Genomic DNA, 19,909 nt, shown 5'->3' on the forward strand with positions numbered 1-19,909 from the left:
ACCTTACAACATAACATAAATGTTTACACATATACTTGTTTAAACATACAGTTTTAACTAACATGTATCACACCGCTTCGCAAAGCAAAATAATAATACAATGTAACGTTACACTTTGAGTAATAAACTAATATCATTACTTTACGCTTAAACTCACGGCATGTGCACGTGGTAAAATTCCCGTATACAATTCAAACACTTTCTCGTGGATAAAAATAGAATAAGCTCAATTAACATAATACTGCATTACTTTTTAATATAATAAATGTAAGTAAATTACACTTACCCTGATTGGAGATTCAGTTACCACGAAAAACTACCTAACCCTCCATGGACATGTGAAACTACTTTCACTGGTCAAGGAAAACGTGCGCTACCCAAGACAAACCTGACATCACCTTATATAGCGACTGGCCAAATATTTAAATCACCTGAGCGTTACAATGGGGCTCCTTGCAGGATAAACACTAAATACAAATAAGGCTCAACACAGGGCAATACTAATAAAAGAAAAACAAATAAACATGTAACAAAGTCAACTTTGATTGTGACAATTTTATATACAGCAAAAGTCGCCCTCATGTCACAGTGATATGTGCAATGGTAATTGACTCGAGCTCGCAAAGTATGCAGTTGATACGTACGTCGCAAGTATGAACCCCACTGCAGGAAACGGAGGCCGATTCTTCTATCGTTACTATTGTTAGCTCACCTGAGCCAAAGGCATAACCGAGCTTTTATGATCAAAATGTTTCCGTTGTTTTTCGTTGTTGTTGTTGTCGTCGTATTTTACTTTCAACATTTTTTGCAAGAGCCGCTGGGCCAATTTCCACTAAAGTATCCAAGACTAAAGGGGATTTCAGATTGTTATTGTTCAAATGAAAGGCCACGTCCTTTTCCAAGGGAAGATAATAATGGATTAGTGAAAAATTAATTACATAATCAGGAAATCATATTTTCAAGAAACACGGGGCCAAGAAACTCATCTGGAATTGTCTTCAGGTCGTGTAGTATTGAGTTAGTATTGTGTTAGTTTTGGGCCAGAGGCGGATATCAAAGTTTAACATAGGAATAAATAGAAAAAAAACCATAAAATTCTTCATCTAAAGATTCACCGGGCCAGTTAAGATGAAACCTGTTTAGAAGCATCCTTTGGTAACGACGATTTAAGTTGACCCCCTGGGGGTAGGGTGAGGCCAAAGTAGGTATCAAAGCTTAACAAAGGAATATATGGGGAAAAACCTTTTAATACAAGTACATAAACAACCCTAATGTAGTCTTAAATTGTTCCAAATATCTGTTGGAATTTTGCGGCTTCATTTTGCTACTTTTTAGCCGACATGTTACCCGTACACTCCTAAATTCATTTTTAAAAATCTAAAGATGAGAATAAATTCTTGCTGTGTCCTTTAATCTCGATTTTAGACATCCATTTGTAAATATTCTTGTATTAAAACGTTTGTATCAATGAAAAATATTTACTATCACTTTCTGTCATATTACAAAATTTCGTGGGGGGGGGGGTAATTTTTGTGGTTTTCGAGGTATGAAGAGACCCAAGAAATCATGTCTACAACGAATTTCAACGTTTCATGTATATTTCTTCTGAACAATTCTTCAACAACGAAATCAAGTCCCCAGGAAACAATAAATTTTCCTCAAAACACAAAAATTTGACACCTCAAAAATATGTGATTTTACAGTAAAAGTTAACTCGATATATCCCAATGATGTAACAATTATTTCATACTCAGATTTTTTTACTGACTATAAATACATATAATATGTTTGCATCACAATGGAAATGTCTTTTTTTATTTCTGTATAAATATTTCTAATGTCCTCCATTTTTTTGTTTTCATAGTCAATGTATGCGATCATCATGATTGTCAGAATGGAACTTGTGGGGCAGATAAGACCAGTGCACGTGGTTACAGATGTAACTGTGTTGAAAGTTATGGAGGGGAGAATTGTGAAGGTAATTTATGTAAAAAGTGTTTATCATTTTTATTATGCTTCTGTGAATTTGTTCTATATCAAAATATGACGAATATACATGCTATTTTTTTCAAATAGTCCCTACCGTGGAATAGTTTTCTGTGCTATCTTCTCATGGTGAAATACTCATCAAACAATTCACCGGCAGCATTCTGTTTCCCTCGCTTTTCAGCCTTCTGATTTAATACGGATTGTGACGTATATAGTATGACGTAACGAAAGTAAAATCAGCCTCGGTATAATAAAGAATTGATTTACTGACTATTCGGACAATAGCAAGTGTATCGTCTCCCTCGACGGCAAGCTAATTTCCTCGGCTGCGCCCCTGGTAATAGTTTGCTGTCTTAGGGGACGACAAATTTGCTATTCTCTTCATAAGCCAGTTAAAAGTTGTATAATATGCAGCAGAAATGGACCATATGCCACAGTGATAAGTGCAGTTGTTCTTGAGTCGCAGATTATACAGTCGATACTTACGTCCTTTATACAAACACCACTGAGGGAAATGGAGGCCGATTCTTTTATCGATTTTAATGTAAGCTGACCTGAACTGAAGGTTCATGCGAGATTTTTTGATCAAAATTGGCTGTCGTTCATATAGTTGATGTCGGCGTTGCCGTCGTCGTTAACTTTCTCGATTTTCATCTTTTTCTCAAGAACCACTGGGCTAATTTTAACCAAATCTACTACAAGGTATCCATGGGTGAAGGGATTGCACATTGTTCAAATGAAAGGATACTTCCTTTTTCAACGGGAGATTATCATGGATTAGTGAAAAATAAATAGCATCAGTACTAAAAATAAATTTCTTAAGATTTACAAGGCCAGTAAAGATAAAACTTGTACAAAAACATCAGTTGGTAGCGAAGATTCAACTTTGTTCAAATCATGTCTTTAAGGGGTAGGGTGGGATCACAGTTGGGTATCAAAGTTTGGCATCGGAATACAAGTATATATACAACCCTTATGTATTCTTAAAGGTACGGATTGTTACAGAGTGATGTGTGCAACGCGAGGTCATAGTGGCAACATATTTTGACAGGCTTTATTGAAAGATATGGAAATAATGAATGGTCTACTGACAATAAAAAAAAATTAAAAGACTTACATTCACACACTTCACCTGAAAAGCCTTTCGGACAAGTACATATGAACTCAAGTCCAGTTGATTCTACACAAGTTCCTCTATACAGACATGGATTAAATTAACAATCCGTGTAAGTCAATCAACGTCAACGCAGATTTAAAAAAGAATTAAACCTAGACCACTTGATTCCGGTCTTTGGTTTAAAAACAGTGTATTAAAACGAATCTTTTCAGTCATACGAACGTTGCATATTGTACCGAATTTCGATTTTTTTTCCTGTATAGCTGATATATGTGAAAGCCATGGTTGTAAGAATGGAGGAAGCTGTGTGGCTGATCAGTCTGTAATACGATTAATTAAATTAAATTAATGAATTTGTACACCCTTTTAGCTTATTCAAAGATTTTACGGAAAGTTCATGGACACATACATTATTTAAGGATATTTTTTGTATACTGTATAAAGTCTCTCTGAGTGTTGTGAAAAAGGTTTTTTGAATATCTTTGTTAATTTTTACCCTAATGTAATTCATAATTGCTTAAATAAATGAAAATCAGAGCAATGCAAATGAAAAAATAACAAGACAAAATAACTGAATTTAAAATCAAGAAGAATCAGTACGTCGTTTTTGCTTCCTAAGTAAGTATTAAATTATTACATTTTCTGTCGATTTTGTCATAATACAACCTAGTCATGATAAAACTTTATATGTCACGTGTAAGGGAGCAAATACTTTACCGAGTGAACTACCAGGACAGGGACGAAAAAAAGGCAAACTATTTTCATTAAAGAACGATTGAAAATTGTCAGCTTTCAAAAAACATCAAATTCAAAGTTTAAATCATTGGGAATTTCAAGTATCAAAACACTCCTATATGTTTTGTTAAATTAGAATGTATGCAAAAGATTAAACAAAAACTATCTGCTAAAATAATATGAGTGCTATTTAGTTTACTAAATTGACAACTTTGAAATTTTAACTATAGTTTGTTAACAGTATAACACTCTTACCATAAATCAAGGCATACAGCAAACTGACTTTGTTTCATTCCCCGTTAGTTTATCATTTGTTGTGAACTTGATGTATATTACGAAAGAGAAAAAAGTGGTTTACTATTTCAAAATGAATCCTTGATTCTAGTCCGCGTTTGTGACAGTCATGTCTGTATGAATGGAGGCTTGTGTGAAGCAGACCAGACCAGCGCCCGGGGTTACAAGTGTAACTGTTTTTACGGTTATGTTGGAGACAGTTGTGAAGGTAAAATGTACAACAAGACCTTTATTTACTTCTTAAATATTTGCCAATTTTTTATGTCATTTTAAAGTAAACAATTTTACAATCTCTACATGTATATGATTCAATTTTATTTAACGATGTAAGTATAAATGAATATGTAAATATTATTATAAGTATAAAAAATGTACAGAAGGGTTTACATATGTGAATGTAAGATCATTTTTGTACTCTCTTTGCTTGATTGTCAGTAGAGCGTTCATTGTCTCCATATATTTAACCTAAGGAAATCAAATATGTAGCAACTATACCTTTGTTATGCACACATCTCTTTAAAGTGAAAAATAGGAGGCCTTTGGATAAGACCTTGAAAAAACAAGAGCTGTGTAGGCGTTAATATAATAAAGATCTCTCACTTTCTAACGACCTTGAGTTCCGAGTAAACGTCGAGAATTGAAGCCCATTGAAATATGTTGCGATCTCTATATGAGTGAAAATTTCCATAATTTGACACAAAATACAACATAAAATCAATCAATTATCTGTTTTATGAATTGACTGTATGTAGATTTTGCCACACCTGATAGTTTTGCTTTTTTAGACATTAATTGGCACCAAAGACAATTGAGGAGTTAAAATTCTTTATTTTGCCAATAACTCCCGTGAAAAAATATCTCAGTATCAAGGACTCACCCATACTACCCCTAATTATAAAGTCTTAAGTCGAGCGCTCGGCTTAATGACTGTTAATAAACACAGATTTAAAGAAAAATCAAAATTTGAGCCACATGAGAATGCTTTTCGTTGTAAATATTATTACTAACCTTTTAAGTTATGCGAACGTTGTTTATTGTATCAAATTTCGATATTTTATCTGAATAGTTGATATATGTGACGGCCATGATTGTAAGAATGGAGGAAACTGTGTGGCCGACCAGTCTTTAATACGAGGATACACGTGTAGCTGTGTTACTGGATATGTCGGAGACAATTGTGAAGGTAAACTGTATACAACTTACAGCACTTAAATGATTTAATGTTTTAGGTCATTTGATGTGAACTTGAAGTATATAACCGAAAAAGAAAGATTTGGTTTACTTTTTCAAAATGAATCCTTGATTCTAGTCGGTGTTTGTGACAGCAATGTCTGTATGAATGGAGGCTTGTGTGAAGCAGAACAAACAAGTGACCGAATTTACAAGTGTAACTGTTTTTACGGTTATGTTGGAGACAATTGTGAAGGTAATATATACAATAAGACCTTTATTTACTTCATAAACATTTGTAATTTTTTTGTCATTCTAAAATGAACATTTTTACCATCTCTTTATAATTCAATTTCGATAACGATATAAGTTTAAATGAATATGTAAACATTCTTACAAGCAGGATAAAATACGCAATGTTAGCCCATCCTATACTTTAAAAATCAATTCTTCAGTGATTTTTAATAAATAGATTAAAATACGTATAAAGTAAAAGTAAATCAACAAATGAACATCAGAAACGATGTATGTAGTTATGATCAGATCAATTTGTTTTAATAAAGAACAGTATTTGTGTTAAAATGTCTATTTAACAATACAAAATAGGTGCATAGGAAACACGGACCTCCAAAACATGAAAGTTTTGAACATGCACCTTGAAGAAGTGAGAAAATCAAAGGATCAAATTAGAAGGACAAATCACATTCTATAGATTGCTTTCTTAAAAAAACGAAACAAACAAACAAACAACAAACAAAACAAAACAAAAACAAAACAAGGATGGCTGTATTTCTTTTAATTTGATTTTTCAGTTCTCGCAATAGACTGTAAGGTGTATCGTGACATTGGTTACACTGAGTCAGGTGTGTACAGTATTTATCCCTTTGGACCTAGCTCTGAGTCTGTAAGAACCTATTGTGATATGGAGACCTTGGACGGAGGCTGGACAGTATGTAGTTTATTTTTAAATCTTTAAGATTAGCGCAGTGGGATATATATAAAAAGGCATCTTACATGTACACATAAGTTCATGTCTCCCTTATAAAAGGCTCAAATGTAGCCATTACTTTTTAAGCTAATATTTATTTAGAACAAAAATGCTGTTTTAATTGGTTGTACTAAAAAACAATTCTTGTCTCAAAAAACACGTGTGAAATATAAAAGCCATATAGTCCCACTCAGTCGAAAGTTATGGACAAGGTTATCCATTTTTGTGAGATGTTTGAAACTCCATTCATAGAAAACCAAATATTTTATAAGATCTCATTTTCTAAGCTAGCACCCATATTTGCGCCAGTTTTACAAAAGGAATCAAAAACGTTAGACTTTTGAAAAATAAAACTTGGTTTTTGCAAATTATTAAACCAGGGTAAAATCAAAGAAATTCATAATTATGAATCCTTTAAATTTTAAAGTTTCCTTTTTTGACACCAGCTACTAATGACCTTTTTAAAGATTAAAATGGCAAATGTGGAAACTTACTTTAAAAAATATAATAAAAGATTCTATAAATACGAGTATCTTCGTTCAAAGAGCCTAAGAACATTTTAATAGGCATTAATATTCTTGAATGGGGATAAAACGGTTTTTATTATTAATGTAAGGTATACGAGGGTCATTCAATAAATAATCAATCGCTCAAGGCATTTCCTGTTACCCTTTACTTATGTCTTAAGTCTTTGTATCCATAAATAGAAGTCCTCAGCATATGCATCTTTAGGGATGTCCCAAAGACACTGATGACTATCAATTTTCCGTGACATATCAGACATTGTACAATCTTCTTTGGTTTGTTTTGATGTTTTTTGGGAATGAAAAGATCTCACAGTGGCTGCGATCAAGCTAATATGGGTGAATAAAAAGTCCTGTATACTTTCTTTTCTTCAGAATCTTATTTATCTTCCTTTGCAGGAAATCCGATAAACTTTCCTTTATGCACTTTGAACATAAATCGTAGCATTGCTAGTCCTTCATTTGGATGTATGTATATGTTTTAATGGACCTCTTTAAAAACACGAAAACTAATAACACATGTTTAGATCCTTTGATTTTCTTTATCATTATAACATGACTTTTTCTTTGTTCCACATTTTTTATCATTTATTTTATTTTACGGCTAAAAAAGTGCATCCATATTTCGTCAAACATGAAGCAAGTTTACCAATTTGAAATCTTCTAATTTGTTTAACCATGAGTTTTTAAATAGACCGTGAACGGCAAATTTAACGCATGTTTTCTCTTGGGCATTTGTCATATTGTCTCTACATGTAAATATTGCATTTTCCAATTTCATGTGGCACATAAAGTCGATAATTTTTGGTGTGCCCACTCTCTCTTTAAAAGAACTTTTCATGTAAAAAATACCTCAACATTTTTTTATGATATACCGTAAATTAAATTACTTATGGAACGACCCTCGTAGTATAGCTTTGATTTCTTTATTTAAGCATAAAAGCTTTCAGAAATTAAATCTTCATATCAGAAGGCTACTTGATATTACCCGTATACATTTGCAAAACAAGAATATTCCTACCAAAACAAATGTTTTTGCATAAAAGAAAACAAGGGTTCATTATTTTACGGAGTCTTTTTTTCTAAAATGCACACGGAGGAAAACGACAACAAGGCCAAAATTTGCACAAAAACTTGGTCATTTTTCTAAGTAGAATTTTGACCAGGGGGTCAAATTTCTACGTAGAAAAATGACACCAGATCTATACGGTCTACGGAGGTACCTTTTTGTCGTTACACCGGTCTCCACGTCTCACAGTGGGATTCGAACATCCTTCGTAAGGATTGACTCCTTATATTGCGGATCGAGAGCAGATACTCTAACCACTACGCTTCGCGGCCAAAGGGGATAAAAAACAAAACACAGTTTAACATGACAATAATGATCTCTGATTGTTTATCTTTCAAAGGCAATCCAAAATCGAATAAACGAATCAGTGAGCTTTGAGCGGAACTGGGCAGATTATAGGATTGGCTTCGGTGGACCGGAACACAGTTTTTGGATTGGTAAATATAAAATAAGTTAAGATATAAAAAAATAAATGCAATTAGTGATTTCCTCCCAATCTAGACCAAAATCTGTATTAATAGAGATAAAGATTATATTTTCCTTTTTGGGTAATTTTCATTCTGCTGTATAAACATGTATTCCGTGAATGACTAATGAAAGTCACTCATGAAACAAAATCAAGGAATTTTGTAGAAATATATTTTAGATAAATACTCATATACAATGATTCAATATCACAGAGAAAAGGAGGGTCAGTTGGCATCTTATAATTACTAATCAACGGCAAATAATTCCTTTCTTTTAGAACTAAATGTGTTATTATTAGGTCAATCAGTTTAAATGTTACCTTCTTTTATTGGATGTAAAATAATTGTTATGATAAAATTTATTGAAAAAAAAAGAATCATGCAACCAACTATGTATTGGTCAGACTGACTAGGTTATTAAAACAATACCCTTTAAATAAGTACATGTATAAAACATGTCGTATAAAAGGTTGTTTTTCATACCAAATCCAATTTAACAAACAAAATTTATTAATTAGAAACACACATATATAAATTACATCATTTTATTTCAACTTCAAACAGGAAACGACGCGATCCACCAATTAACAAAGGGAAATGACTCGTCATTGTATGTTACCATCAAACTAAGGGATGGCCGAACGCTGTATGAATTGTACGATCGTTTCCTTGTTTCCAGTGAAACAGAGAATTATCAACTCTTCTTAGGAGGACCTGCCTCAGGAACACTAGGTGCGTGACCTAGATACTCGGGAGAATGGGGAGTGATAAAGTATGGTAGAAATATCGAATGAAAATACAAAACCAGGTGATAGAATGAGAGAAAGAGGGGAGATTGTTAAAATGTAGACTTCATAGGATGCATTTTCTCTTCTGATTTATTCTTCTAGGTAGCTAAATTGAACTAGTGAACCGAAAATCAAATTTCGTTATATTTGACAAACATATATTTTATGGATTATTTTTCAATTTTTACACTTTTGGTGTAGAATAGATACGAGGGAGATTATATTATCATGTGCTATTAAAGGTACTTGGACACAGATTTGAAGTTAATATTTTCTCATTTTTTATTGTATAATATCACGAATTATATATTCTAATAGCATTTCACACAAAACTTAATTAAAAGTCTTATTTCATTTAAAAGTTATTAAAACTTAAAATTTTTTGGCGGGTTTGATTGACACATCCTTGCAATTTCACAAATTTTAACTTCATTCTTAATCCTTAGAAAAAGTGGCAATTTTGATGTGTTTTAATGAGAAATATTAAAACTTTTATCAAGAAAAATAATTTTATTTAGAGTAGAAAGGTTAGAAATCAAACCACCTTCACAAGTATCGTCATTCCGAACTGTACACAGTTTTTCTAAACAGGGCTCGAGTTCTGTTATTGTTTATAGATAGAATTCACTGGGTGCGTTCAATCGTCACAGTCTGCTTACCACAACTGCACGGACTGACAATATGTTGTGTGTTTGTTTTGCTTTCGGACGTGTCTACTCTGAATTTTCTGGATTATAGTATTAATATTTTTCATTTATACAAAACGAGATTGCCACTTTTCCTAAGGATTACATGTAAGAATAAAATTAAATTTGTGAGAGTGCAAGGATATGTCAATCAAACCCGCCGAAAATTTTGAAATTTCAATATCTTTAAAACGAAGTAAGATTTTTAATTAATTTTTGTGTGAAATGCTATTAAAATATATAAGTCGTAATATTATAGAGAAAAAAATAACTTCAAATCTGTGTCCAAGTACCTTTAAACTGCATGATACAATGTTCGAAAAACAACGTCATGATCAATACATTTTTTTAATCACTGAGTCAACCTTTGAGAAAAAGATGTATATTAAGCGAAATGAATTTACATTTCTGATATTTTAAGATATTTTAATCGTTTCTTCGAATTGATATTCATTTGAATAGAAAATCTATACTGGTATCGAGATTGCTTTTCAAAAAATGATTTTAAATTGAATGCTACGAGTCTCTACATTATAAAATATAAAATAAGTAGAGTACGAGATATTAGTTATGGTGTCATATTGATTCACTTCACCTAAACAATAATTGTTTCTATGACAAGGTTACAGGTGACTTTTCATGCTAAGCAAAAACAATTTTATGAACAAATCTGAGTTTTAAATGCCTTATTGCAATTTGTATATATAACATTGTTGAATAAGTATTATCTGTATACGATGCACTACTATTCTTACAGTACATTAATGTAAATAAGAATCGATTTATGTTAAATAAGCATGATAAATGTGTAATATTTTCTATTTCTTTATTTATAGGTGACGGTATGCTACATACACAAGATAATATATTTGATCTTTCTGGAATGTACTTTAGTACATTTGACAAGGACAACGACAGGAGCGGATCTAACTGTGCCGAGTTTTATAGGGGCGGATGGTGGTTTAACGCATGCTTTAATGCATTCCTTAACGGTCCTTGGGCTATGGAGGACTGGGCCTATCCCTGGTTCCCAACAGTTCTTTCTGGAGAGGACGTGATGGAGACCAGAATGATGGTTAAGAGACTCTAAAATCCGTTTTAACTCGCTATGCTAAGTTCGTACATGTTACGCTTTAGTAGTCACTTAGAAGACTCTCTTAGAATGGATATTTTTTTTTACATGTATTACATAATTAGAACTTTTTTATTTATGATTATATAAAACCTATTAAATTCTACGTACATTTAAACTTTAAGAATATTTTTTATGTCAATCAACGTAATGGGAGTGTTCTTCTCACATTAAAATTAAAATGGTCGTATGAGAATTGTATTTTTGTCATTGTGTTCGGAAATAATAACGTGTAGTGGCCAAGCCTTGTTATCGTTGCATGGCCTGGAGGTGATAGGAGACTTTTCAAATTCAGTGCGGATCATAAAAGATCATGATAGATATATTGTTCACTGTAAAAAAAAATCAAGCAACTCTTACAATGCCTTTCTTTGCACAGAATGTCCGATCTTAAAATGTATAATATTTAGCGTGTATGATATTTGGCGGAAATTGATTTTTGAACAAGTTAGCGTAGATTTGAGTTAGCGCATTTCTCAATGTCCTTATTTACAGTCCCTTAAACGTTCTACTTTCCCATTTTCCGTTCGTTCAGCGTTCGTTCCTGTGAACCGTGTGAACTTGATGATTGAAAATAAAAGCCAATGATTACTGTCAAATATGGATTTGTTAATCTAAAAAAAATGATTACCTTTACTGCATGGAATATTTAGGGAAAATTATAAGAGTTTTTATTTGATACAACCTATATGTGAGAATTAAGTCTCTCTCTCTCTCTCTCTCTCTCTCTCTCTCTCTCTCTCTCTCTCGTTCATTTCTCTGTTCAATAAAAACTATGACAGCACAGTACTTATTTAGTTTTGAAAATGTAATCTATTACAAATAATTTGAATGCCGCTTTACATCATCTTGACCGAGCATACACACGGCCGGTAATTTTCTACAGACATATTTACATGTAGAAGTTATCTAATATATAACTTCATAAAAGAATAAAAATGACACATCATTTTTTTATATTTTGCATTAGAATAAGAAAGAAAACAAGAGTTTTTTATACAATGCGTCAACAGACAATTGTGAATTCAAAAAAAAAAAAAATCCATGTTTTACTCAGAATCGCCTTGGCACGGAAATACATATATGGTTGTTTCAACAGTGTACAATGTAATTAATTCATTCTTTAAGTAGTAGTTTTATCTTCAGAAGTCCACATTATTTAATTAGTGAAAGAATAAGCATATTTACGATATAAATAGATTAATTTTATATGTAATCTACACGCGTTCGGAACCAAACACACATGTTTTACGGCAATTAAAATCGTGTTATTAAAATATCGATTTAAAACATACGTACCTATATGTTCAAACAAAAGTTTTTATTTATTTATTTATTTATCTATTGTTTATTTATATTAAAGCACCTGAATTAAGTTAGAGAATAATAGAATAATCTCAATGCAAGGAAAAGACCGGATGCATTCCGAAAAAATCGTTCATCTTGCGTTCGCCGTTCGATCACCGTTCACTTTGCTCTCGCGTTCGCGCTCCGTTCGCGTTCTGCGTTCACTCACCGTTCACTGTTCACACATCGTTTACCAAGTTGCGTTCAGCGTTCGCACATCGTTCACTCACCGTTCGCTCTGCGTTCGTTCACCGTTCGTTCAGCATTCGTTCACCGTTCAGGTGTGAAAGTAGAACGTTTCAGGGACTGTATGTATATGTGTCAAGACATTCAGAGTTGATCCAGAATTAGCGGCAGTTTTAATTTTTTTTTACACAAGAGGCGCTAAAAAGAATACACAGCCAAATGTAATACGTTTACAGTAGCTCTTCTTTGGAAAATGATTTTGATAACAGTCGACTTAATGCTGCGAACTGAACAATTTTATTATGTTTCCCTTATATCTGACTCAAAACCATCTTTTCACTTATCTTTTAAACTTCTTGACCAGGTTTATTTGTTCTAATATCAAAACATTACCACTTGGGGGATGGTAAGCGACCACACTAGCAATTAAATCTTAAAAACTAATCATGAAAACATAGACATTTGGTGAAAGTGTTGATGACAATTATCAAAGAGTCTTACAAGTGACGTGATAGATTTTTTCAAACTAGCCATATCATTGTGACATAACAGTCATCATGAACATGCATGTTTTAGATAGTTGAAAGTTGAAAATGTGGATATTTGGAAATAATAAAGGCTGGAAAGGAAAGGAAACATACATACGTTTAGATTTTTATGAATTACTTCTACAGTACACATATAATGAATGACTGTCTTATTTGTCGATTTCATAATGTGATCAATCGATTGGCTTGCGTGATAATTTGCATAAACTGAAGGCGTTTATGCTTTAAATTATCACACAAGCCAATCGATTGATCAACGTCAAAAAATTGAAAAATCTAACAGTTATTCCTTATATTTACATGCTTTGATTCCGCCAATCCACATGCTCCAAGCTCTGCTTCTCTCTTTTTGTTTGTCCCGACCTGCACGTAGTTTTTTTTTAGGATTCGCGCCAATACATTCTTTGGAATATAAAGTACATTTACAATTTGTAATTTTATCTCGGACAAAGACATTTGAAATGTAAATATTACTCAATATGAAAATGACTGCAAAGTACTGCATGTACATTAAAAGTTAATGATGTTTTGATACAGTTTTATTTTATCATTTTTCAGTGCATTAATTTTATTCACATAGAATAATTATTACTTTACACTCCTTCAGAGAAGGTCTTATATATCAATATATTAATCAAGACTGATTTTCTTCCAAGCACAGATTTTAAACAAGATTTTGTACTCTAATTAATGAACAAAGGGTGAAGATAACGAACAGTAAAAAACTCTCATTGTACAAACAAGTAAACTGAAGTGGACTTAAAAAATATGGTTAAGTTTCTGATTGTCAATATCCATATTGTTTTCCCCTGGGTACTAATTGCACCCCGTTATTAGGAGACCTGTTTTCTATTCATATAATTTAATTTCACTTGTATCAAGCAATTACATTGGCTGAATCATTCAGTGGAACTTATAATAATTTGTATAACATAACTTGCCTACGTCACAATGAATTACGTCAAAGATGTATTACTCCGCTTGACGTTACTTTTAAAATAATGCTCAATTTGAAGCCCTTTTCCGGAGGAAATATAGTCTCATTGTCTTCGCGGTTTATAAAGCGTAAACTGCCCCAAGTTATGTTATATCGGATAACATAAGTTGAAATAAGCTTCATTCCTTAAATAATGCAAACTTTTACTAAAATAAAATGCATGAAAAAAAAGAAAAATGCTTGCTTTGACATTCAAGTATATTGACGAGTTATAGACAATAAACATTAGTTACTCCCATTCTTATATATCTATATGATATATCTAGGTGAGCTTGAAATAAAGGATTCCAATGTCCAAATATGTTTTTTAAAAAGTTTATTTTTGTTTATCTTATTGGTGATATAGAAAATATTTTAAAAAAATAAATGAAAGTGTGTACAGATCGATTGTTTAAAGAAATTTGAGATTATTGACAAACTAGCAGACGTTTCGTTTAAAGTCATCTTTTTACAATTTTTATTATTTAATCTAGTGCTGACTGATGTTTTCCATACTGATCGTTAGGCCATTATCGACACGATGCACTGTCTGTGAATTTTTTTTCACACTAGTTTATTTAAATTGTTATTTCGCAGGGATGATAAAAAAGCATACAGAGCATTCTCTCTTGACTTAATCAGTAATACATTATGACGTCATGTAGACAAAATGACGTCAACTTTGAAAATAAAATTACCGTAATATTGGTACATTAAGTATTTTGAGGTATAATTTAACTCTAGAAACTAGATAGAAACCTGGAAACAATAACAAAAATCAAATGTTTTTATTTTGATATTCTGTATCTGTCATTTTGATTAAAATCAACCACCGATGACGTCATATATGTACATCAAGTAACTTGGCAATTGATCATGTCGTGTAAAGAGAAGTTGGCTAAGACGGCATGTATAAAGATACGTATATAGAGTTTTGAAGCAAATGTGAATATTATATAACATTCATATGGAGTTGAGTTAATCAATTAGGTATGCTAATTTATTTTCATCGATTATACATTTGTTCTCTTTCAAAAACTACGTATCCCAGTCGGCCTTTCCTCTGTCATTCGTAACAAAAAATAATGCAACAGAACAGCAAAAAGGTGGCTATTTCAAAACATAATATTTTTATATATGGAAAGTTTGCCTTCTAAAATACTTGGAAAGTGCTGCTAGAAGCCCGAGTTAAGCATGGTTTTACGAAAAAATGTATAACATTTAAAACATCAGGTCAGGTTTCGTGCGAATGTGTTGAAAAATTACTTCACTGACAGTGAAATTCTAGCAACACTTTTCAGACAAAAAAATGTTTTTCGACTTCATTATTTACTGAATTGTGAAGGTAATTTATGTAAAAGTGTTTATAATTTTATTATACTTCTGTGAATTTGTTCTATATCGATATGACGAATAAACTTGCTATCTTTTCCAAACAGTCCCTACCGTGAAATAATTTTTGTGCTATCTTTGCATGGTGAAATACTTATCAAACAATTCACAAGAAGCATTCTGTTTCCCTTGCTTTTCATCTCGAAAAACTTCTGATTTAATACGGATTGTGACGTATATATTATGACTTAACAAAAGTAAAGTCAGCGTCGGTATAATAGAAAACCTATTCATTGACTATTCGGACAATTGCTAGTGTACCGTCTCCCTCGACAGCAAACCATTTCCCTCGGCTGCGCCTCGGGTAATAGTTTGCTTTCTTGGGGAACGACAAATTTGCTTTTCTCTTCATAGGCCATTTAGAAGGTGTATAATATGCAGCAGAAATGGACCATATGCCACAGTGATAAGTGCAGTTGTTCTTGAGTCGCAGATTATACAGTCGATACTTACGTCCTAAATACAAACACCACTGCGGGGAATGGAAGCCGATTCTTCTATCGATATTAATGTAAGCTGACCTGAACTGAAGGTTCAAGTGAGATCTTTTGATCAAAATTGTCTGTCGTTGTTATATAAAGTTGTTGTCGTCGTTAACTTTTCTGATTTTCTTCCTCTTCTTCTCAAGAGCCACTGGGCCAATTTCAACAAAACCTACTACAAAGTATCCATGGGTGAAGGGAATTTATGTTTGTTCAAGTGAAAGGTCACGTCCTTTTTCAATGTGGGGTTTTTATGGATTAGTGAAAAATTCATGGTTTCATTAAAAAAATCTACTTGTTAAGACTCACTGGGCCGATACAGATGAAACTTGTACAAAAACATCCTTTGGTATCGAAAATTCAAGTTTGTTCTAATCATGACTCCAAGGGGTATGGTGGGGTCACGGTGGGGTATCAAAGTTTGACATAGGAATACATAGGAAAAAACTATTAATACAAGTACATATACTCGTACGACCCTTAGGTATTCTTTAAGGATATGTTATAATTATTTGTTGGAATTTTGCGCCTTCATTTTGCTCCTTTTCATCTGACCTGATATCGGTATATTCCTGTAAATGAGAAGAAAACTCTTGCCGTGACAATAATCATGAATAAAGGCATATTTTTGAATATGTACTTGTGTTAAATGTTTGTATCAATAAAAAAAATAGTTGCTTTCACTTTCGTCATATCGCAAATTTTCGTTGGTGGTTAATTTTCGTGTTTTTTGAGGTAAAAAGAGACCTACAAATTTATGTCCCACCACGAATTACAACGTTTCACATGTAATACTGAACAATTCCTAAACCACAAAATCAACTCCCCATGAACCAATAGATTTTCCTCTAATCACTAAAATTTGATCCCTCAAACATTTCATTTTACACTTAATGTTAACTCGATATATCACAATGAACTCAGATGGTACAGGTCTGTAACATTTATTTCAAACTCAGATATTTTACTGACTATGAATACATATACCATTCGTGCATAACAAGGGAGATGTCTTCGGATTTTTTTAATTCTGTATTTATTTTCTAAGGTCCTCCATCTTTTTTTATTTTAATAGTCCATGTATGCGATCATCATGATTGTCAGAATGGGAATTGTGAGGCAGATACGACCAGTGCACGTGGTTACAAATGTAACTGTGTTGAAAGTTATGAAGGGGAGAATTGTGAAGGTAATTTATATAAAAGTGTTTATTTTTTTATATATAGTAGAAGTCGTCCACATGCCAAAGTGTTAAGTGTAGTTGTTCTTGAGTCGCAAAGTATGCAGTCGACACTTACGTCCTAAATACAAACCCTACTGTGGGGGAAATGAAGGTCGATTTTTCTATCACACGCATTCTCAATTTATTGGTAACAATAACTTGGGAAAAGTCAAAAAATTTAGTGAACTGAAATTAACACTTTCATACGTCATTTGAAACATGAAAGTGTATAGTTATTAAAAATCGCAATTTGATTTACATACTTCATGCTGTGTTTTGTTGTCCTCCTTCGAAATAAACGCGGTTGGAGGGCTCATTTTACACCAAGATATTTACGTGATGTTGAAAAGCCATATTTGGAAACGAAAGATTTAAAAAAAAACAAAATCAATATAATACACATCAAATTTTGTTAACTATAATCATTTATGAAACCGTTTAAGCACATTTGTAAAAGGGGTGTAGAATCTTTGATTCAATTATCAGCAAAAATAAAACAGATATAATTTTCATTTAAATGAAATTATTTTCTTTTTATTTTGACAAGTTTTATCACATCCGATGATAAGCTTAATAATGACCATATTCCCTAAAATGCTACAGTAAATGTTCTTTATTAATCTCTCAGGAAAACGCACATTATTTAGAATATAAGAAGGTTAAATATTTCGCCATTACATGATTACGAAGTGTTTGTTAAATATCACATAAATATCGCACATACAGATATCATACAAAAATAAAAGTATATTCGGGGAAAAAATGATTATATTATTTCAAATTATTGAATTTTATGAAATTTCTTATCTATATATACGCTCTTTACAAAGGGTTGAATTGAAAATTCAAGTTATGATTTATCTGTAAAAGACTCATGTAATTCAAAAGCCCCCTTCCACCATTTTATCTGTTGATTTTTTCAAAGGCAGCCACGTAGCATCGTTTTTTAAATTGGGGGGGGGGGTGGCAGCCAGAGAATATTTTTACTTACCTGAAAAGTTGACAAGGCAAAAAAAGAAAAAGAAAGGGGAGGGGTGAGAAAACTTGCACAAAGTCGAAAATCCTAGAGGGGAAGGAGAGGCGAACTGATTTCAATGCCAACTACTTTCAGTACCAATTATTACGCTACATTTTCCGTACATCACTATTAGTGGGGGTGGGGGGCAATTAGCTTTTCACTGAATATTTACTATTGTTGAAGTAAGGTTGGAGAAAAACGTGCCCCACCCCCCCCCTCTGTTGCTACATGTCTGAAATGTTTAATTGTTTGTGAAAACTTTATCGTCAAATCTCAAAAATTAAACAAAGATCCCCCACCACCCTTAAAAGGTTTGTTAATAATTAAGTTACATATCACATGTGTTCTATAGAGCAATATACATTCTATGTTCATATAACGTAAATTGAATTTTCAGTACCATTAAAACATAGACGCATACGTTATATGTCTAAACAACAATTCCATTGAAAAAATTAGGTGCACAATTTCATACATGAAAATATTTGTATTTCTTGCAAAGCAACAGAAATGGAAATGGATTCAATTTCAATCAGTTTCTTGACACCGAACACCCTCTTTTTTTACCCGATGTAGAATATCCCCCCCCCCCCTGCATGCAACGCAGCGCCTATTTTCTGAAATCATATTACCTACAAAAATGATTTTTTTTTCCTTCAAAATGTTAAGTTTGGTATACAATTCAGGTGTATATAACCATTTTTTTAAATTTGACGATACACTATCATTTCAAACAAACAGCAAAATACAGACTTGAAGAAAGTTTTGTTTCAGATTTACGTTCCGAATGATAACGTGCATTACACTTGAAACTTTACAATATTAACCAATTGCTCAAAATGGAAAGATTCAATCATTAAACCACAATTCTACTTGTGAATAATATAATGTCAACTCAATTTTCAAATCACACGGATGCACAAGATATTGAGTGAAAAATGTTCACCTTTGTATGTGCACTTCAATTTGCATTTCTGCACTTTGTTACAGAAAAAATGACATTGTATTAAAGAGTATATATTTCTTCATGTTCTTAGTATTTACATCATAAAGATTCACTCGCAAATCTGTTCAAACAGCTTTGGAAATTAATACTTATTTACTTTAAAACATGGTAACGTAAATATGGGTAACGTAAATATCTTTCTGAGATTTATCGTAACTTTTAATGCCATTGTTCAATACGTAATATCGCGACTACCAATGAGTACCTCGCAGTTATCTAACTTACTACCGCTCTTTTGCGGGGGAGTCGAGAAAAGTCTACATTTCTGGGGGCAAATGACATTGTTTACAGTAGTGACAATCGAATGATTCGAACAATTTAATGCCGAAATCACGATGTTTTGCCAGATATTGAACTTCAAATAGTAGATCGTCAAATAAGGAAAGTTTAGAATATTTTATCTGCTTAAAAATGTGACGATTTTCAATGAAATTTTAACGAGAAGAGTCCGCTTAATTAAAAATATCGTTAAAAATGTGACAATTTAGAATTGGCTCCTCTCAAAAATATATGAGGCTGGTTCAGCGATTGTTTAGCGAGGTATTCTACCAGGATTTTTTAATTATCTGTCCTTATAAATGCTACAATGATCGATCTTGCATTGTATTGAATAGCACATTGCCCCCACCCAACAGACGATTCCTACCTCCTTCGCGAAAGAGTTCCGCTAAGTTAAGTAATCGCGATATTAAGTATTATTCAACTGTTAATTAAAGGCATATTCTAGTGCTTGAGTGTAAGGCAATTTGACCCATAGGGAACTGTGTAGTTCT

At 32.5% G+C, this 19,909-nt stretch overlaps 1 protein-coding gene across 1 annotated transcript; it reads left to right on the forward strand.

Annotated features, from left to right (window-relative positions):
• The first annotated feature begins 653 nt into the window (after positions 1-653).
• On the forward strand, positions 654-10,917 carry LOC134234559 (fibroleukin-like). Its single transcript, XM_062716645.1, has 7 exons — positions 654-702; positions 1,865-1,978; positions 4,227-4,343; positions 6,118-6,254; positions 8,227-8,323; positions 8,918-9,085; positions 10,664-10,917. The coding sequence occupies exons 1-7, from the start codon at positions 654-656 to the stop codon at positions 10,915-10,917; spliced, it is 936 nt and encodes a 311-aa protein (XP_062572629.1).
• Positions 10,918-19,909: the final 8,992 nt, after the last annotated feature.

This window comes from Saccostrea cucullata, unplaced genomic scaffold, assembly GCF_032062105.1.
Source record: "Saccostrea cucullata isolate Sc308-1 unplaced genomic scaffold, CSIRO_AGI_Scuc_v1 ctg6414, whole genome shotgun sequence".
Classification (NCBI taxonomy): Eukaryota; Metazoa; Mollusca; class Bivalvia; order Ostreida; family Ostreidae; genus Saccostrea; species Saccostrea cuccullata.

What these genes read in the sequence shown, in the direction of transcription:
- LOC134234559 (XM_062716645.1), top strand. Translation starts at nt 654, where the DNA reads ATGAACCCCACTGCAGGAAACGGAGGCCGATTCTTCTATCGTTACTAT. An exon ending in ATTCTTCTATCGTTACTATT is followed by an intron (nt 703 to 1,864) that starts GTTAGCTCACCT and finishes TTGTTTTCATAG; the next exon opens with TCAATGTATGCGATCATCAT. An exon ending in ACCTGCCTCAGGAACACTAG is followed by an intron (nt 9,086 to 10,663) that starts GTGCGTGACCTA and finishes CTTTATTTATAG; the next exon opens with GTGACGGTATGCTACATACA.